The sequence below is a fragment of the Enhydra lutris genome, unplaced genomic scaffold (genome assembly GCF_002288905.1).
Source record: "Enhydra lutris kenyoni isolate GAN:26980312 unplaced genomic scaffold, ASM228890v2 scaffoldscaffold8, whole genome shotgun sequence".
In the NCBI taxonomy this organism is placed as follows: domain Eukaryota; kingdom Metazoa; phylum Chordata; class Mammalia; order Carnivora; family Mustelidae; genus Enhydra; species Enhydra lutris.
In genome coordinates, this window is record NW_019154092.1 from 22,956,508 (window position 1) to 22,978,559 (window position 22,052).

Below are 22,052 nucleotides of genomic sequence, written 5' to 3' on the forward strand. Positions count from 1 at the left end.
AGCATAGTAGAATGGATGAAGAAAATGTGGCTAATTCCTACAACAGAACACTTTTCAGCAACTATAAAAATGAACTACTTCTGTATATAGCATGGATGAAACTTACAGCTGTAAGTTGAGTAAAGGAAGCCAGACACAAAAAGTTCCTACTGTATGACATCCATTTACATAATGAAATCTAAAACCCGGCTATGCTGTTCTATGATGATAGAAATCAAAATACTAGTTACTTTTTGGCAGAGGGCATACTTCCTGGCAGGGGATATAAGGAAGGATTCCGGGGTGCTGGAAATGCTCTTGCTGATATGTATGGTGGTTATGCTCTTAAACCTTGTAGGAAGTCTTCTGCTTCCAGTTGAGCTGTAGCAAGTCCTGAGGCTATTATTCACATTCTAATGCAAAGAACAAGCCAGGTAAGTGACCAAATCACAGACTTTTGAAGCCATAACTGAGAACATAATGGGGCTAACTGAATAGTTAGCTCTAAGAGAAATAAGACCCATAGCTGTTTTTATCTCTGGAAGAGGAGAGAATGGAAGAAGAAAGGAATCGGTCATTAAGGAGGTCCAGGCTTCCAGTCACGTAATGAGTAAGTCACGGGGATAAAAACCACAGCGTAGGGAATATAGTCAATGATACTGCAGTAGTGTTGTATGGTGACAGATGGTAACTACATTTGTGATAAGCACAGTGTAACATAAAGACTTGTTGAGTCATTATGTTGTATACTTGTTGAGTCATTAGTTTCATTAAGAAACTAATATAGTATTGCATGCTGACGATACTTCAGTAAAAAAGGGAACACTATCGCCAATAAAGAAAATATTTTTAGAAACTATGTCTCCACCCCCAAAAAGTAGAGAGGAGAGCATAAGGACAAATCACCTAGACTTGCAAAGAAAGTTTAGTGGCCATGTGTGGACAAGCCTGATGGATCTACGTCTTGAGGGAGTGTATACTCACTATCAACTCTTTCCCACAACCCTCTATCTGCTCCCTAAGGGACTGCACCAAAGGGCCAAAGACCTGTCATGCTAAGGAGGAAGTCTGGATTTAATAATTTCCAAAGAGCTGGTGGGGATGTGAAGCCAGAGGCAGGATGTTCATTAGGATGCTATTACAGGACAGTGATGATTGTGATCTAAGTTAAGTTGAGACGGTGGCCTTGGTGATGGAGATAAGCAAAGGGATTTCATGAACCACTTTAGGTACAGACAAAACCCTTGTTGGTATAGCATTCCTACACTGCATTTGTATTCTGCTATTATGAAGTAAGTCACAGAATGAATAAAAAATCCATTACTTAATTTTGTCACAATTTTCTTTTCAATTATTTATTTATTTATTCATGTTGATAAAAGACCAGTTTATTTTGCTTCTTAACCCACCTGATGACCCCTTCCCTTAGCCCTGTCGCCTCGATCTACCCTTTTCAATTTTTTAAAAGATTTATTTATTTGAGAGAGAGTGAGAGCACATGTGGTGGGGGAGGGGCAGAGGGAGAGGAAGAGAGACAGAGAATCTCAGACTCCCTGCTGAGCCCAGAGCTCAATGTGGGGCTTGATCTCAAGACCCTGAGATCATCAGCTGTACTAAATCAAGAATCAGATGCCCAACTGACTGAGTCACCTAGGCACTCCAACTTTTTTACAATTTTCTATAATGAGAACTGCGAAAGGAAATCATGACAGAGAAACCAAGATGGACAGATGATCTAGATGAGCATGGCATCAAAGAACCAAGAGGCTAGCTACCAAAAGATACTGTAGGAAAACCAGTACTAAATAAAGAAAATGAGACACAGAGGACAATATAGAGAAAGTTCCAGAAAAATCTTTCAACTCTTGGGGAAATGGGTAGAAAACAAAACATTTGTGCCTAAGAGCTTATCTGGGGTCAAAGAAAATTTCAAAAGTCAGTAAAAGAAGAGGCTGAACATTTATGAGGATCACTTTAATAAATCTTGCAATAGGTAAGTTTGACTTCTTGGATCTCAAGAATTAATCTAAGTAGATAAAGTCAATAAAGGAAGTCAGTCTTACCTAAAATAACTACAACAATAAAACCTCATTCAACACTTTCGCTCAAAGGGATTGGTGGGAAGGAGGGAAAAGGAGAGTGAGATCAGGTAACACTGAGTGTGCTGGCCCAGACTCTCAAATGTTGAGAACGATTTTGGTTCTTGCCTCTGGGCCTCCAATTCTGTGAAACACCCCGTTAAGACTGGTAGCCTTCCAGTTATTACTATTTCTACTGAAGCTTCATGGAGTTGGGTTTAGATTTATGCCTAGAAAATTATGCACAATGACATGAAAAATAAAATACCAAAAGTAGAAGATTTACGAGATAATGTGATCAATATACGTTTGCTGATCCTGAACACAGCTCAGGAAAGTGAAAGGATAGATTAATTCAGGATTAAGCCAAACATGAATTTTAATATCCAAAGACATTTATAAGCAAGAAACCCTGGGGCATATTTATAGAGCCACTTTAATTAGTCAGTATTCAAAGCAGCTTTACACATGAGTCAAGTTTTCAACATATTTTAATAAGCATCTCTTCTACATGCAGGAGTTGAGGTGCCGTAAACCAAGTATGGAATCTGGAATCAGAAAAGGTGGACCTCAGTTCTGGCTCTGCCAGTTACAAACTCTGAGAGCTCATCACGCAACTGGCTACAAATGGAACATGGAGAACTCTAGTGGGTTGCCATAAAGGCTAAACACAACAGTGGATGTGAATGTGCTTTGGAAAACAGAAAGTGATACAGGGGCACCTGGGTGGTGTAGTTGGCTGGGAGACCAGCTCCTGGTTTCAACTCAGGTCTGATCTTAGGGTCGGAGATCAAGCCCCACATCACACTCAGCTAGGAGTCTGTTTGAGATGCTCTCTCTGTCTCTCTCTCTGCCCCTCCCCCAACTTGTACTCATGTTCTCTCTCAAATAAATAAATAAATAAATAATAAAATCTTTGAAAAAGCAAAAGCAAAAAAACAAAAAACAAACAACAAACAAATAAAAAAAAAAAAAAAAAAACCCACAACACCCAAAAAGTGATCCATTATTTCCTCAGAGAAGGGAAAGAGAAAATACGTTCATGAAAATTTGCTTTTACTCAAATTAACGGTCTTATCACTAATTGTCTATATATATAGTTAAGAAAGAGTACATTTGAATTTACTGATAATGATCCATGACCCAAGAATTCTGAGTTCTTTTTTTGACTACTCCTCCAAAGTTTGCATTTTTAAGTCGGAAATAACATAATTATCAAAGTATTTAAAATATAGTCACCTGTCATGGTGACTTTTTGTAGATTACATTAGTATCTTCCAGGTAATTACGAGAGGTACGGTCTCGGGGTGGTTAGTTTAGGCTGTGGCATCAGACAGACCTGGATTCAAACTCTGTGTCCATCACTTCCTACTTCTGTATGAGAATCCAGTCAACTTTAGCTTTGTTTTCTATCACAAAAGGGGAGACACTCACAGTGTAATATCACAGGGTTTTGAAGATTTAAGAGACACCAGCATTTATTACACCCAGCAGAACGCCTTGTATGTGGTATAGGCATTACAGATGTGAGCCATGGCAATACCTAAAATTTGCTTTCAAGCACATAAAGGTGTTCCACATAGTGGTCACCCTCATCCTTGAACATGTTCCTTACGTACACAGTGATACAGAAGCTCACGTGATTTTAGAGCCAGATGGGAACTTCCACATGTATGACCCAGGCAACATGAAAGACTCTACTGATACAAAGATGAACTAGATCTGGTCTCCAACTTCAAATACTTCTCAAGAATTTAAGACTCTTGAGGGCAGATATTTGTGGGCTCTGCCCACTTCTGTATCTTCAGTGATCAAAATGGTGTATGGAATATTGAACTTGCTTGGTAAATGTTTGTAGAATGAATTATCTAGTGCTTTTCCTGTATATTTATGTATATATAAATCCCCTTGTAGAAACTAATTTTGCTTATACTTTAGATATCCAAAGAAGAAAAACTATAAAAAATATTTTTATTAGCATTATTATAATTGGAACTGGGTTTAAATCCTAGCTCCTCAATGTTAACGATTTTCTTGCAGAAAAAAGTACGATGACATTTGGCACTTTGAAAAACAAAAATCAAGAAATGTGCGGCACATCTAGGGAAGAATTCCCCCCAAGTATTTGATAAAGTGACAAACAGGAAACTTGAGACCATTTCCTTACTTTTTGCGTGTATTAACATTTGTCCTACCCCTTGAATTACGTGATCACAAAATTTCATCTCAAAGGTTTAAAATATAGCTCACCTGGTCTTCTTCTCCTCCACCTTCTTCATCGTATTTTAAGATATTATCTCTTACATCATCTTCTGGATCAATTAAAAGTTGCTTGGCCTGACGTTCTTTATCCCGGCGTTTCATCCATACCACAAACATCAGAACAAGGACTAGGTAGCAAGAGTTAAAAAAAAAAATAGTGTCATAATTTTAAAAACATGACCTTTTTAATCACCACTTTTCACATTAATAACATACTTATCTGGGTCAAGAGCATGTAAGGCCTCTCTCAGTCTGTTCCCTCTCTCTGGCCTGCCATGAAGAGAGAGAAGGCTGTGCTGGGGCCGGAGCGCAGGCCACAGAGCCTGAAACCTTGGGTTCCAGAACCTTGTCCCTCTGAACTCACTAGCTGAATGCCCAGCCTCCATTTTATCATTTACCAACGGGGACAATAACCATGTCTGTCTCTGACTTTGGCTTGCTGGAGGATAGGACACTCCTAATATAATGGTTTGTAAATGCTAAACCAACAAACAATAATAAGTTAATTGTTCCTTGTTATGCAACTGCTGTGTCACTGAGGTGGGTCAGCCATCATGATCCCGTCTACCTCAGAGGGAAGAGCACTCCCCAAGGAAGGAAGGGACCTACCAGGATGACTCGAGTAGTAAATCGGAATTGGGTTGGCAAGTGGGTCTTGAGGATTTTTGGCTCCCAAAGGCTGGTGTTTTTCTCCTGTGCTATTCTGCATTCCCTTCACGTGAGAAGCCGACGGGATTCGTTTTGAGCACTGAAATAACGTTAGGCTTTCCGGCTTTACACTTTTGTGCCAGATCTGGCACTGTGATTTTTCCAGAGGGTTGATGTTAAAATGAGCACCGATTCATTTTCTTTCAAAATGCTACAGTCACTCCTTCACGCCTTCATCCATCATATCGAAGTCTTTCTTGATAAGGTTGGCATATATGCCACGTTTTAGTTCAAATTGAAACATATCCCTGAGTGCACATCTAAGGAGGGCATTCTCTCTCAAATCTGAGGATATCGGTTTACATCCTGAAGCAAGAGATTTAATGACTCCTATTTGAGCACATTTTTATTATTGGCCATAAAAGTAAATATCCTCCTTTTAAAGCCAGATACATGATCTCATTTGCCATTGTTCCAGGGCTAAATCTAGCAAGTGGATTATTAGTATAGCATGCAGGTTTCAAATTATAGTCAAAGTAGTCTCCACACAGGAAGTAAAAAATGCCCAGGCTTCTATAGTAATTGCTCGGAATAAAGGGACAGAATTCTAAATTGCCAGAACACTTGTAAATGGAGAAAACATAAAAGAAATGGCGAACATTTTCAAGGAAGTGATTGGTGCATAGCATGGTCGCACAATAAGCTAAGTCCTGCTGCTATTTAACAATAAAACACAGGGCCCCAGCAATTTATCCCTTTAACCTGCACGCGTAGAAGTGGCTCCTAAAGTACTTTCCAGTGGTTAATTTCTTGCATTCCATTGAACCAAAGATTTCAAAGTGTCTGAAAAAGGAGCAATTCCTTAACCTAGACTTGCTCTAAAGACAGACAATTTATTGAGCTATGCAATCACTTCTATTATCAAACGTGCTGTATGAAGTACAGTCGCTCACTATTTTATGTACCCTTCAGTAACAAATACCTTGATCCCTGCCTGACCGGAACCGGCTGCTGACTGTGCTTTATACGAAGGCAAGCCAAGGAAAGCAATATACTTATTTTCCTAAATCATCAACCAAGTGCCATAAATCCATACTCAAATCATAAGCTAAGAGCTCACACTTAGGACCATCCAACATTTTTCTATGAAGAGAGTTTGCTACAGCTCCCCCCAGCCGTCAGCATCAGAAAACGGCTGCAATGGGTCAGGGGCGAGGAGGTGGGTTGGCTGGATTTGCTCTAAGCATATAAGTGCCCCAGGGATTTTCTCACTCTGCAGGGGACCTGACTGTCCCATATATGTTGGCCAGAATGCGTTCAGAGGTCGAAGAGAATTGTCAGATGATGTCAAAAGGCAACAGCAAGAAGTTACTTTGCAAAACATCTTAGGGAGGAGAAGAATTAAACTCTAAGAGACAGTGCCAACACTTACTGAGCAGGATAATGATGCAGAGGAGGATGGCAATAATGGCACCCGTGCCCAGCCCTGCACCCACGATTCTGTCCACATCGGTGCAGTCCCCGTTGGAGTCGCACTGGCAAACCTTCACGCGAAGGATGGAGATATTCGATTTGGGGGGATTACCCGAATCTGTGATTATGATCGGAACTTCATAAATCCCAGCTTCAAGAAATTTTATCTTCAAATTAAGCTGAGCAAAATCACCTACATGAGAAAGGAAGAGGTATGGTGGATAGTTAATACATCATATGATAAAAAACACGCAGCATTTTCCAGAGTGCATTTACTACTTAAGAGTATATATCAAGCAGGGGCTCCTGGGTGGCTCAGTGGGTTAAAGCCTCTGCCTTCGGCTCAGGTCATGATCTCAGAGTCCTGGGATCGAGCCCCACATCGGGCTCTCTGCTCAGCAGGGAGCCTGCTTCCTCCTCTCTCTCTGCTTGCCTCTCTGCCTACTTGTAATCTCTGTCTGTCAAATAAATAAATAAAATCTTAAAAAAAAATTTAAAAAATAAAAAAAAGAGTATATATCAAGCAATACAACTATGCTACATTGTGAAGACCTTTTTTTTAGCTGTGAAAGTTTTTAACATCTTACTTAACTTTAAGTAGTTTTTAAAATATATTTAATGAGAATATTATAAAGCACCTAAAATTAACTTTTCATATCAGGCTTCAAAACCTCTCAGCTGCACCTATCGTCAAATAATTAACCTGTTCTTACCATTCAGCCGAGTGATGGTCCAATTTCTCTTAATAGTCGCTGGAGACAAAGGAAGATCAAAAGCAAATGGTCCAGCATTTGGATCGATGTCATAGTCAAGTGCTGTGATGTTAATTGAATTGGGGTCTGGAGTTTCGCAAGTCTCTGCCTCTTGAGGTAGCACTTGAGGGGCATTGTCATTAATATCAAGTAAATAGATCTGCAGTGTTCCCGTTCCGCTCATAGGGGGTATTCCTTCAAAGAAGAAAAATCACAGAACAATGCTGAACAGGTCTTTCCCATGAGTCTCCATTACGGTGGAATTCTCAAAGCTTCTAGCCCGCTTCCCCTCATCACTACATAACCTTGGAAAAATGTAGTCGCCACAGCACCTAGCAGACTGTTTCTCCAACAAGGCCACTTCCTGCTTCCTTTCTAGGATGACCCTGAGCTGCCCCTTTTGGTGTGCCCAACTGAGCACTGGGACAATGCATGTGCCTGAGAAGTGCGATTCTGCACCTGCTTTTCCCTCACTGACCATTACGCGGGGCTGTGTGCATACCACGTTCGTCTAGCCACTGTGGGGAATATAAGAGAAGCAGAACATGGGGCTCAAGACCTTGTGTACTTTTTGGATGGAGAACCAGGACATGCATGAAAAAGTGTGAGAATGCTTTTAAGGCTCAAACATAGCTATGAAATATTCAACCAGTCTACAGATGGGTAACACAGACCCATAGACCTCATCTTGGGAAGGAATGCCACGGAGAAGAGAAATAGGATTTATGGTTCAACCAACTACCTGCTTGACCAAGAATTAGGTTGCTCTATATACATTATTTCATTGTAATCCTACGAAGCAGATTTAAACAGACGGAAAACCTATAGCTCTGTGAGCTGCTCATGGTCACACACTCTTGGAAGTGGTGGGGTTACTACTCCAGATGGGTCTGCCTGACCCCAAACCCGTTCTCATTCCACGCTAAAAACTATCTCTACTAGTTTTTGTGATTCTTTAGTCTGGTAATTTGGCCTCTGCTGTATTATATGTATTTTTAGTATTATAGTATTATATATAAATAATGACTTAATTATTTTATTTCATTTAATTACATAATTTACATTATATGAATAGAATAGAATAGAAATAGAAAAAAATGTTAAAATCATAAATCTGAGACCCAGAAGTTTCAGTGACTTGCCCAAGAACATGTGATTAGAACTGTGCACACATCCACTGCTGGGACAAGGAGAAATCTCTTTGGACCTGTCTGAAGAACATAGACAGTTCTGGGAGCAGGGAGAATAAAAGTCGCGGGGGGCAGTGAGGTGGCTGTGTACAATATTCTAATAATGAATATAGCACCAAGAGCTCAGTGATAGTCCACAGTTTGATGAACTTTCACAATCATGATCACATATAATATTATTTGACTCTCATTACAACTTTACAGAATAGGCAAGCCGCTAAAATAACTTACAAATAATGAAACGAAGGCACAGAGAGTATAAGAGCTTGCCCCATCATTAAGAAGCAGAACCAGGGCTTCACATCCAGCCTCGATTAAAAGTCAAGTGCCTCTGTCAAACATGAAGGCTAATACAGATGCAACAACCCACTTCTCTCTCCTATCAAATGCCCTTTCAATTAGAAAAATATCCACGTTGGTGAATGACAAATCTGGTTGTAATGCACAACCAACATTCATACATATAATTTTACAGCTCTTAAAATCTCGACATAATGGTGCAAGATATATTGCTTTAAGTTCCATCGTAGAAGAAAGCAACCACTTACATGCAGTGAGAACATAAAACAGACACTCATGCTGTGCTCTGATGTGCAAAGGCAGAAGCTGTTCCTACTACATTTCAACTCCAAATATTTGAACAGTAGGTCTGACATTAGAAAGGATAAGAAATATAGCTTTGACCCTCTCACCATGTAGATTTATGATAAATAATCACCTCACTGAATCTTACTATATAGGATTCAGAAAGGTCCATTGAAACTGTTTTTATCAAAAGTGTCTACAGGCCATGTTTTTCAAACTGCTCATCTTAACCACCAAACTGAAGCCTGCTAGTTTTATTAGATGCTAACGTTGATAATCTAGAACTGAATGATTTTCAAATGTGGTTGTGACTCAGTTTTAAAACTATTAACAGAAACAATTATTTGAGTCTTTATGTCAGGCACTGTTTTAAAAACTATGTGTACAAAACACCTTATCTTCCCCAATACACTATGAGTTAAGCACTGCTCCCATTATCCCCAGTTCAGAGAAAAAGGAAAGGATATATTTAAAATCTCACTGCCAATCCCAGAGTTAGGAAGTAGTAGATCTGGAGTCTGGGTCCAGATGGTCAGGCAGACCTTCAGAGGTTGTACTCTTAAACACATGTCATACTAAGGGCTGACAAAGCAAAATAAATCCATCACCAGGTTTACGGAAGTCATTTTTGTGTTATATAACTAAAACAAAGAGAGAGAGAAAGAGAGATAGATGAAAGAAGGAAGGATGGATGGAGGAAGGAAGAAAAGAAGGAAGGAAAGAAAAGAAAGAAGTCTATCTGTTAATCTCAATCATTTAGAATTTGGCAGAGACCCAGAAAGGGGAAAAAAAAAAAAAAGGACTAGACTCTATGTTCTGAAACTAACACACAAAACTTGAGTACTTACTCACTTTATGCATGAAATTATGAGTTTCCTATCCATGGCGGAATAGAAGCAGAGAATTACAAAGAGAAAAAAATGCTAGAGACTGATCAACTGATGTCAGCAAACAGACTGACCATAACAGATATAAAAAGATCACCTCAGGGGTGCCTGAGTGGCTCAGTAGGTTAAAGCCTCTGCTTTCTGTTCAGGTCATGATCCCAGAATCCTGGGATCGAGCCCTGCATCGGGCTCTCTGCTCTGCAGAGAGCCTGCTTCCCCCTCCCCCCGGCCCCGCCTCTCTCTCTGCCTGCCTCTCTGCCTACTTGTGATCTCTCTCTGTCAAATAAATAAATAAAAATCTTAAAAAAAAAAATCACCTCAGGAACCAGTGTCTGGGCCACTGAGGCACGAGACTAGACTCAACTTGCAGGAAGGAGCAGTCAGTGTGCCACAGGGCAGAAGAGCTACAGAGGTTTGTTGTCACAACACAGGCTACCACCGAGGGCCCGTGGACATGGTGAACATTCATTATAGAAGTTAGGGAACATGTGAGAACACCCAGCGGAAATGGAAAATAGACACAGGGGGCACAGCTTCATAAAGGTCAGTTTTCCAGACAATTGAGCTTGGGAGAAAACCTCATTTCCCGATGATGCATTCATGATGAGGCTCTACTCTCTTTAACGACATATGCGGTAATACAGTGACCATATTTAATTACGTACCATTGTCAGAAGCAAGGAAAGTAGCATTATAGATATTGTTTTTCACGTTTGGTGATTCTCTGTCCAAAACAGCGATTGTTGTTATTTGCCCGTTCACAGGATCGATTTTTAGCCAATTGGCAGGATCAGATAATTTTGTGTATCTACAAAATGAAAGCATTAGTAAGTTTATTTTTTTTTAATATACTTAAAAAAATAACTACACAGAACTACACTCTTCAAAGAGAGTGCCACTGTCGGAGATCATATAAAGTAGAAGGATATGTATCAGTAGGTCTATCAGCATGAACTCCTTTTTATTCTGCATGGAGAGGAACCTTTTCAAGCTCAGATAACCAATATATAGACTGGAAAAAATTTCCTGTGTTTTGAAAGGTAAAAGTTGTAGGAGTTCAATACACCTACTAGTTAGCTATTTATCTATCTTGATATCAATGTATAGAGAAATGCAGAAGATATGCAATTATTTGTTAGCAGCAGTTCTGAAAGAGGTTAAATTATCTATGAACTAATTTAAAAAATTATCATCACCAGCAATGGATAGGAGTAATGTGGGGTAGGCTCTGCCAATGATCTATCTACTCCCTCATCAGGAAAGATAAATTAGATTTTGCTGAGGTTGGAAGTCTTACAGATATGTTTTATCAGCCCTATAACTACTGTACAGGTAAGGCAAAAATAATTAGCTCTTATATCTTGTTTTTGGCTCGAGTTTCTTTTTTTCCTGGTGTGTGGAGAAGAGAGAAATGTTACAGCTTCTGAGAGTCCCCCATTTACTTGCAGTGAAAACTTCTTGCAACGTTTGGTATAATAGCACTGGCTAAGTTATTATGAAATATGAAGAGATAAAAGGGGGCAGAGAAAAAAGAGCTAGGGAACATTCTTTTTTTTTTCAAATAATACGTGAGTAGATCCATTCTTCTACTTCCTATCTGATATATACTCACTGATCTATTTCCTGACAGGAAGATTCATCAAGGAATTAAAAATAATTCTGTAATGAGTCGTTTTAGTTCCAGTTCAAATTTCTCATTCAAATGGTAGATTAATTTTGTGCACAACACAGAACATGAAGTAAATTTAAAAAAAAAACGCCACGGGTGGCATTTGATACCTAATATTTTGCTGCATATACCGATCTGGGTCCTGAGCGGTGAACGTTGTTAACATGGTACCAGCATGAAGGCCCTCTTCTTGGCGAATGATTTTGGGGTTTGGGGCAAAATAAGGGTTTTCATTCACATCGATGACTGTGACAGACACTGTTGCAGTTGACTGAGGTGGGTGCTGGATACCCTTGGCTAATGGCACTTGATTTTCAGCAGCGACAGTGAGGACAAACATCCTATTTGTTTCAAAGTCAATTGGCTGAGAAAAAGAAAGGAAACCATATTTTTGCAGGAAATAAGAATATTTGCATTCTACAGTTTTCAACTCCATTTCCCAAACATTAATTTTTCATTCACTATACCATAGGTTCCTCTCAAATGTCTGGAACACATGCATTAGCATTGGCCAATGACTGAAATATTTATCACAATTGAGCCTGTTTGTATAATATATTTGTAAATCTCGGACACTTCAATGATTTATGTTCACAAAATAATGCATGTTACTATTGCACTGATTGCATTCATTCAGCAACATCTTAAAGCTCGGTTATTCTTAAGAACAGCATTATTAACCAAAAATACTAAATAGTCTGAGGTCAAATGAGAACCCAAATGTCTAGATTATACTCTAAAACGTTGGGATCAAGATTAGTCCCCATCCATCTGTGCTGAAGGCTAAAACAAACAAACAAAATAAAGTACCAAACTATAAAATCTAATTTTTTCATAAAACAAAAACTTAATTCTATTTAAAAGTGTCATTCATAAAACTAAAAAAAATAAAAGTGTCATCCATAATTTGAAATACATTTTAAAGTACAGACATGTACACACACTTATGAAAAAATAACAGTATTGGTAGGTGGAAGGGCTTTTTCTTGTCTTTTTCTTATTCCTTTACTTAGCAAACTAAAACTCTGGCTGTCTCCCAAAAAATTTTAGGTATTCTACCGGTTTGTAAGAATCCCTTATCTAAGAACAACACTTTAGATAAAGGCAATGCACAAATAACTCATAATGTAAATATTAACTTCCAAATTTCCATTGAATCCTACTGTCAACAGAAAAGTTACCAGGGGTCAAGTGATCAGACTGGACTTTGATTTCACCCTTGATTTCCCCTAATCACCTTCTAGTGTGGGTGCACATTACATATTATTGTGCCATAAGAATTTGAGGGGAAAAAAAGAGCTTAGCGAGCTCTCCTGCCCTCAAAGTTGGTCTAGGAAGGATTAGGAGCAAAGCTAATGAGAATGTCCCATTATTAGTTTCCTACCCTAGACCACTCCTTAAAACCTTCAAACACAGAATTTCTTTTTCTCTCACTCTAAAATCCCCAATTCAACTTCCCTTTTTCAACTATTTTAAATAAGACAGTATAGAAGCCAGAAAGTAAAATAGAAAAAAAGAAAGAAAGAAAGAAAGAAAATAGAATAGAATTCTTTCAGTGATTTCATTAGCTATAAGCTATGTATTTATTATACGTGAAGTTAACATCCCCTTGCTTCCAGCACTCAGTGTTTGTTTTGTTTGGTTTTTGACAATTAAAGATCAAAAGAACTAATTTTTGCTTGAATAAAGCATTTAAAAACAGGAGTATAAATTCACAATATTTTCCAAAACGCAGGCACTGTTTGTCCCGACTCATCCCCTTTTACTTTTGTGATGATTTTGGGTTTGTCCTCTGAGTCAATACTCAAAGGGCACCTTGAGAATAATAGGTGTGCGGCATCCTTTCGAATAGCTATCAATCAGTGATGGATACTTCAGGATGGAAAGGCTGCTGGGAAGATGGCAGAGTAGGAGGATCCCCGACTCAGCTCTTGCCGCGTGGTTGCCTAGAGAGCACCTCCATCGGCATAGATAACCCGGAAAGCAACCAGATAGGTAAGAGAACTGACTTTCTGAGGCCTGACAGACAAGAGGCCACAGTGAAGCAGACCCACCCTTTCTGATCGCTCTTGGCAAGTTCTATCAAAGCACTGCCACAAGCCTGACAGTTTGTGAGCAGCCCAGAGGAGGGCCACCCACTCCAGAGAGAGTCCTGCCAGGGGAGAGGGGAGGACAGCCACATGCCAGTCTGCCTGCTGGCCCCACCCACCACCAAAAGCTTCTCGGGGACAACACAGGGAAAGTACCTGCAGTTCTGGGCTACTTCATCTATGATAAATGCCTGGTCTGAGTCAACTCAAGCCCAATGTGGCCCCTGACTGGCCCACTAACACCACAGGGACCAGACTCTGCCCACAACAGGCAGAGAGCCATCACAGGCGGGACGAAGGCAAACATAGGTCCACCACAACGGTAGGACACCCCTGGGGCAGCACACCTAGGAGACACCCCTGAAGTGTCAGGTTCTGGGGAACAGGGGGCATTGCATTGTGGTACCTCTTCATCATTAAGCCACTACTTCCAAGTGAGGGAGATGTCGCTGACTTTCCTAACACAGAGAAACAGACACAGCAATAGACAGAATGAGGATACAGAGGAGTATGTCCCAGATGAAAGAACAGACACAAATCACAGCAAGAGACCTAAGCGAAATGGAGATAAGAAACATGTCTGATATTGAATTTAAAGTAACGTTCGTAAAGATCCTCCCTGGAATTGAGAAAGAAGTGCAGAACCTCCATGAGAGCCCCCACCAAGAGAGAGCAGCCTTTAAAAAGAACCAATAGAGCTATTGGACTCACCGAATGGAAATAAAAATAGACCACCTGGAATAAATAGCAAACAAGAGGAAGTAGAAGAATGGATCAGCCACCTGGAGGACAGGGTCTTGGAAAGTAATCAAGCTGAGCAGATGTGAGGGGAAAAAAATACACAGAATGAGAACAGACCTAGGGAACTCAGCAACACTATCAAGCGTAGAAGTCGCATGATAGGGATCCCAGAAGGGGAAAAGAGAGAAAAGGGGGGCAGTTTTGTCTGAAGAAAGAATAGCTAAGAACTTTCTGAATCTAGGGAAGGAAAGAGAAATCCAGATCCAGGAGGCACAGAGAGCCCCCAACAAAACCAACCCAAAGTGGTCTGCACAAAGACACAAAGTAAATAAGGTGGCTGAAAGTAGTGATAATGAGAGAATTTTAAAAGCAGCAAGAGAAAGGAAAGCAGTGACAGACAAGAGAAACCCCATGTGGCGATCAGTGGCTTTTTCAGCAGAAACTCTACAGGGCAGAAGAAAGTGGCATGATAAATTCCCACGGCTGAAAGGAAAAAATCTAGAGCCAAGAATACTCCATCTAGCAAGGCTTTCGTTTAGAAGAGAAGGAGAGGTAGAGTCTCCCAGAAAACAAAAGTTAAAAGCAAAACCAGCCACATTCCTGTCACCCAGGATGCCATCGGCCTGTGGGTCCCAAATTCACAGCCCAGCCACCCTCCTGCCCGAGTGAGTGCGCACAGGCTGCCACCTGCTCAGTGCCAAGTCAACACGCCTTCACCATAGACGGACCAGGACTCACACGGACACTCTTCCCCTCAAATTCCAGCCCCTGTGCTCAAGTCTGTGCACAAAAGTGGGCATAACTGGAAGAGCAGAGTGAAGCAACCCAAACAGTGACACCGGATCTGTGGGATACATCATGGATGAAAGGAATGTGCTCGGCTGAGAACATGTCCAGCAAGGCCACCAAAGAACAATATGCACGGGACGATTCTGGTTAGTGAAAGAAACACACCGAGGATAAAGAAAACAGGATGTGTCCAGGGAGGGAGACAAACCATGAAGAGACTCTTAAGCATATGGAACAAACTGCAGGTGCTGGAGGGGAGGCGGGTAGGAGGAAGGGGTACCTGGGGGGTGGGCATTAAGGGGGCCCTGAATGGAATGAGCACTGGGTGTTTTATGCCACTGATGGATCACTGAACTCCACCTGGGAAACTAATACTATACTATATGTTAATTAATTCAATTTAAATTAAAAAAGGACCCCCCCTACCCCCGCAAATACTTGAGGATGTGCTGTACCACGAACACATCTAACTACACCTACAGTCAACACTGTGGAGGACAGTCCTGTCTTCAGAATATTACAATCGTCCAAAATGACTGAAACACAACTGTCTTCCAGAGATAAGGTGAAGATATCTATGTTGGCCTCAAGGTAGCCTCCACGTAAACTGAACCAAAAAACACCAAAAAACAAATGGGACTCCCGAAAATATATTAATTCCAGATTTAAAGATGTCTGAAGTGGGGGGGTAACCTAAAATTCAAAAGGGAACTACAGGCTAGGGAGCACGTACTGGTCGATGCAGGCTGCCGGTCAGAGAGATGAGCGGCCCAAGGGCACTTACTTTGACGACGGTGACCAGGCCGTCATTGCTGTTCGGGTCCGTCTGAATGGCAAAGCGCCCCGTAGGATCCCCGCCGCTTATCCTGTACATGGCATTCCAGGCCGGCGTGTGGGGTTGATCCTTGTCCGTCACAGTTAGATTCGCCACTATGACATCTACCCTGTTTTCAGGGACTTCACCATAGAACTGCAAGAAAAACAAACCTCGGTCGAGAGGAGCGACGTGGACCGGTGAAGGACAGGGCGTCTTGATGACCACACTACCCTGATTTTACTGCTCCATTAAATCTTTATTACCCACACTAAATGAGGAAATCGATAATACAGGTAATCATAGCATTTATGTTTAACTTTAAAAATACTACTTTTCTCAGCAGTCAAAATTTCTTCCAAATGATATTATAGTTTCATTAATATTAAAATTAATACCCATTTGTGAGTATCTGGGTGATTAATTCAGGGCTGGAGAAAAGGACTGGTCTGAGGGAAATAATTTTCCTCAAGAGATAATGTATCTGTATGCTTGACAAAGTGGCATAAATCAGTCATGTCATACCCGTTCAGTTTCCTGCACCTGAAAATATTTATAAATTTTCTGTTATAACAGCACAAAGTATTTTTAGACCATTTCTTCCAGGTGGCATATTTTAACAACTTCATCAGTGGACCTGGGAGACTAGGAGAAAACAAATTACTTAGGCGCTGCATTTAAAAGTCCTGGTGACAGCAAACGTCTGAGAGGGTAGCCAATGTACGACAAGGATAAGCAAATTCCACCGCTACTTAATGTATTTATTATTCATGACAAAACTTCTCAGTAATGGACCACAGACCTAAATTCTGTGAGGGACAGTCTGTACTTACTGTCATGGCAGTAAACTCGGGAGGATTGTCATTGACATCCGTCACCGTGATGACAGCCGTAGCCGTGTTCGAAAGGCCGTATGTGGGATTGCCTTCCATGTCCGTAGCTTGAATGATTAACGTATACTGTTGCACTTTCTAAAAAGACAAAAAGATCATACCTTAGATGTAACTAATTCCTCAAGAAGACACAGCAGTTGTTTTGTAAATAGCTCTTTATTACACACAGAAAGCTCAGCATCATTCATCCTGATTAACATTGCTTGAAAGTTCCCAAGTGGAGCCGACTTTAGCTTGAGAAGCACAGGCCTGGTTCCTGTCTGGAGAGAGGCGACTGTATATTTTCACCTTTACTTGCGGAAAAGATCACATTGCAGATGTGTGAAATTCACAGAGAAGCTGACACTTCCATCTGGTCTCAACCGCCCCCCTTCACAACATTGTGATCAAGAGTTCAAGTCACTTGGTTTGTGTTTACTTTCTCATATGTTAGTTTCTACCCAGTTTAGAATACTCCAGACAATGAAAAATCTTGATAGAGTGTGTATGTGTGTATGTATATATACACACATTTCATTTTACATTTTCATTTCACATATTTCATTTTATAGACTAAGCTTTCTTTTAAGATGGTCTCATATATGTTCTATAAGAACAGGATTATAGAGTATTTTCTCCTACTTTCCACCAGTACATACAATTTACAACTATGCAGGAGAGATATATTCTTAAGTGAAGTTAAAACCTAATTAAAGGGTTTGTGTTTATGTCCTTATTTGTAACTAAGGAACACAGTGCTGCTTAATATTTGTACACTCAAAAGATTTCCATTTTGGCCTAATGCTCATTGTGCCCATGTACCTATGAAGGACACGGATACATCTGCATATAGACAGTCACTACCAAACAGGTATCACTACTTTTAAATTCCAATTGAATTTTTAAAATATTTTATTTATTTATTTATTTAGTTATTTAAGAGAGAGGGAGAGAAGCAGTGAGAGGGGTGAGGAAGAGAGAGACAATCTCAAGCAGACTCTGAGCTGAGCTCAGACCCTGATACGGGGCTTGATCTCATGACCCTGAGATCCTAACCTGAGCCAAAACCAAGTGTCAGACACCTGATGGACTGAGCCACCCAGGTGCGCCATCCAAACTGAATTTTTAAAAGGGGGAGCCAAATTAAGCTGTACTCTCTCTAAGAGAATATCTGGAGACTGTCTGAGAAGTCTATAGCACTGACAAATACACTTTATATTAGGACAACTTAACCAAAATGATTTTCTAAAATCATTGGAAATCTCTGTGGAAATTGGCACAGATAAAAAATATAGATTTTTTTCATAAATGTTAAAGCTTTCTCAACAACAAAACTCACTTCTTCATACAAAAATAAACTGTCACGGTAAAAGTACAGTTTTCCCTGATTCTAAATATAAGTAACATTATGAATGGCCATTCTTAAGGGATTTCTGGAGCTTGGCTAGAACAGACACAAATTGTAGCTTTTGATTTAGTTGTTAGTGGGAAGGGCAAGGAAGAAGAAACGGGTAGGAGAAAAAGCCAAACCCCACACATCTGATTTTAAGTCTCCTGTCCACCCAAATGCTAAACTCTAGCAGTTATTTATCTGTCTTCCTAAAAAAGAAAATACCATTTATTTGAATTTAAAAAAACAAACAAAGGAATAGTGCTAGCTGAGCTGTTTACATTTTTTCTTAACCCGTAACACCTCACCATAATGCTTACATAGGCTAAAATATTTCTCAATGATTTCCTTTCCCAATCAAGTGTCATTTCAGCTTAATGTTCTCATGGTTAGTGAGAGAATTTTATAGGGCACTCAGTTCAGATTCCCAGCTGAAAATCATGAAAATAAAAATTTGTTATGACTTTGAAATGCCATTTCTGTTAGCTGCTATTCACAGAAGCAGATGAACATTTTCAAAAAAAGGAAGAGGTTTTTCTTACTGTTGTTGTTAAAGAAGATAAAAAACCCCCACAGATATTGTATGGAAATAGAGCTAACAAATGTCTACTCTTTAAATTATAATGTCTACTTTAAAATTATATAAGCATAATATATACAATTTTCCATTGAGATGAAATACTAGGATCAGTTGCTAATTTGTGAAATTTCCTACCACTTTAAGTTAGTCTTAGAATCTTTAAGGTACAAAAGAAATTGTTATTTCTAAAATACAATGTCTCTTCAAAAAAAAAAAAATCCAACTTGGTAAATAATAATGATCTCCATTTTCAAATACTTGGTTGGTAAAATGCTCTTACATTTAGTAAGAAAGACATGACAGCCTGTTTTAGACAACCAAACTATTTAGGGCTTCTTTGCCTAATTTAGACCCTGGGCATCTGGTTCTAGATGACTGACATTTAGATTCCATAATAATTTGACTTCCCATCCTCAATCCCACATCTGATCAAGGGGACTTTGCTTAAAAATGTTTCCTTACTTCCTCTTCTAGGTGGGTAAAATCTCAATTCAACTGTTTGCTATCAATCCTACTCTCCCTGTGACTCATCTATTTAACTTATCAAAGTTATGTATCACCCTTCATCCACTTATTCTACACCTTCAGTTCTTTGTTTCTTACTTTCAAATGTCTATTGTGACCCTACACCACTGCCTTCGGTATTTCCCTCAGGGTTGAATGGTGGTTCTCAATGGAGGTAATTTTGCCTCTCCCCCACCAAGGAGACTTTTGATCATTCCTTGGACATTTTTGGTTGTCACAGTTGGGGGCTGTTACTGACATCTAATGGATGGCCATAAAGGCAAGAGATCCTGCTAAACATCCTATGATATACAGGACAGGCCCCCACAAAAAAAGATTTATCCAATCCAATATGTCAATAGTGCCACGGTTGAGAAACTCTGGGCTTCAGTCCCCTTCCCGTCACCCTGAGCCTGGCAAATACGAAATGGAAAAGCCACCTCAGAGATGACTTCAGAAAGTCCTGGAGGCAGAGCTGTTGGACTGGCATGTATACACCTCTATCACTGTTTCTAGTTTATATGGCTACTCCCCGTCCATAACCTCCTGGTTATGTAGACACAAACACACACCCCTTCTCAGGCCCTTGCCTTGTCAATGTTTGTGTCATTGGTATACAGCTTAATGTCTGAACAGAGTAAGCAAGTGATAAATGCTTTTGACTTGGTGGCTGGATGGGTGAATGGATGAGAAATCCTGGGCCTTGCCTTACACTAGAGAAATCCTTCCAGGTTTGGGGGGGGAAAAAATCTTATTTACATGGCAGCTGTTATTTATTCATTAAATCATATACTGGGAGTAAAAACTAGCTCAGTTTCCCAAACTATAGTGATTCATACATCATCTTCCCAATGCTGCCATATCCTCATATTTCTATACCATGAGTCACTTAACATTAATCTTGACATTCACTCCCTTTTAAAAAAATTTATTGTTAAATTATCATAAATAGAAGACCAGCATCACCTCCCATAAATATAACTGTAAAAATAAACACAATATAATCCTTGCACTCTGGCAGTCTCTACTTGACGGAGTAGCATCTGAAGACTTGTGGTCTCCAGTTTTCTCTAGAGGCATCCCTCCGTGTATCAATAAAAATCATCACACCTGGCACCACACTTTGAAACACTGAACTAAAGTGATATGAGTGAATGAAGAAGCGAGAGCAGCGGTCATTCATTCAGTTGACACACATTTCATGAATGTCTACTAGATGTCAGGTGATGTAGTATTTACTTGGATAAAATAATGAGTAACCCCAGAGATGGCCTTGATATCCTTAAGTGATGGAGGAAGCCATTAATGGATCCAGGAGCAGACGTACAAAGCACCTGTAGTAAGAGTTGGAAGGTGCGATGCAAGGACTTCAGCAGGGCATCCAAACCAGTCATCAAAGTCTGGGGGGAAGAATGAATGCAAGAGACATTTTGGAGGTAAACTGAAAGGAAACTGATCACTAAATTTATTGGTGGATGGATGGCAGTGCATGGTAAAGGCAGGTAGACTGTGATCTTGGGGAGACTGAGGTGGTGGTACTGGTCACATGAAATGGGAAATTGATCAGGACTCATAGATTGAGGGTAATGATGGATTGCTTTTATATGCACTGGGTTAGGGGATGGACAATTAAATAATAATGTCAAGAGAACTTATAAGTACAGGTTTGTGACCCTGTTCAAATTCTTAAATGCCAAGTCCTAGTTCCTTCACCTGTGAAATGGGGCTGATGGTACCATCTACCTTGTGTTTCTGGAGTCTAAATTCTTTTTTTTTTTTTTTTTTTTGAATGCTTACTGTATGCTGACAAGTTTCTGGGGCCTTGATAAGAAAAAAAAATAACATTTTTTGAGACTGAGTACTAACTACATGCCAGAAGTACTGCTAAGCAGTATACATTATCATATTCAGTCCTCACAATTACCTGTAAGGCAGGTGGATTTTTTTTTTTTTTCCAATCCTCATTTTCCAGATAAGGAAACTAAGGCTTAGGGAGGCAAGGAAGCTTGCTCAATGACACCCAGCCATAAGTAGTAGAAGCAGGATTTGAACCCAGGTCTCTGTGAGTCCAGAGTCTATACCTTTAATTGCTCCACTATATGAGTGCCCTCCTATAAAGTGAGAATATGTGCATGACAAGGGAGCATCCTGAGTGGGGTAGGCAGGCAGAAAGCCAAACGTCAATACGAAGAAGGAATGGGAGCTGAGCAAGAGTGTGGGCTGTCCTTTCAAGGACTATGTGTGGAAAACAAGGAGAAAATCACATAATGTGAACATTTCTTCAGGGTTCCTATTCGGGGTAAAAAAGAGCACATCAGCCTCACCAAATACTGAGAACAAGAAGGCAGATATGATGTCTATGTGACATAGTCTCTGCCCATCTCAGGGAATACAGAGACTACTAGGGGTCCTTAGGGAGCGGTTGGGGTCTGGCTCTCAGAGTTCCCCTGCTCTAAAGAGATGGGAAAGGAGCTCTTCAGGCAGAGGAAATCACAGGAACAGTAGATTTGTACAAGGAGTTGTGTGTGATTGTATGAGGGCTGGACATCATTTGCTCCTCAAGAGGAGGCAAGGAACCCCAGGAGGTTAGACCAAAGAAGGCTTTGGGACCAGTGTCATAGAGGGTTTGGAGCGCCATGTTACAGAGCTCTGACGTCATCCCAGGGGTCGTGGGGAGTCATTTTACCACAGGGGAGACTCAGCACGTTTACAGATTATGAAGCTACTATTGGGTTTTAGAAGGCAAGCT

At 40.2% G+C, this 22,052-nt stretch overlaps 1 protein-coding gene across 1 annotated transcript in view; it reads right to left on the reverse strand.

The window, feature by feature from the left end:
- LOC111142447 (cadherin 2) overlaps positions 1-22,052 on the reverse strand; it is a 259,753-nt gene that overhangs the window by 26,729 nt on the left and 210,972 nt on the right. The window contains exons 13-14 of the mRNA XM_022495596.1: positions 6,400-6,633; positions 4,308-4,447 (exon numbers count right to left, since the gene is read on the reverse strand). Of these exons, the coding sequence (XP_022351304.1) occupies positions 4,308-4,447; positions 6,400-6,633 (374 nt within the window). The remainder of the gene's footprint in view (positions 1-4,307; positions 4,448-6,399; positions 6,634-22,052) is intronic.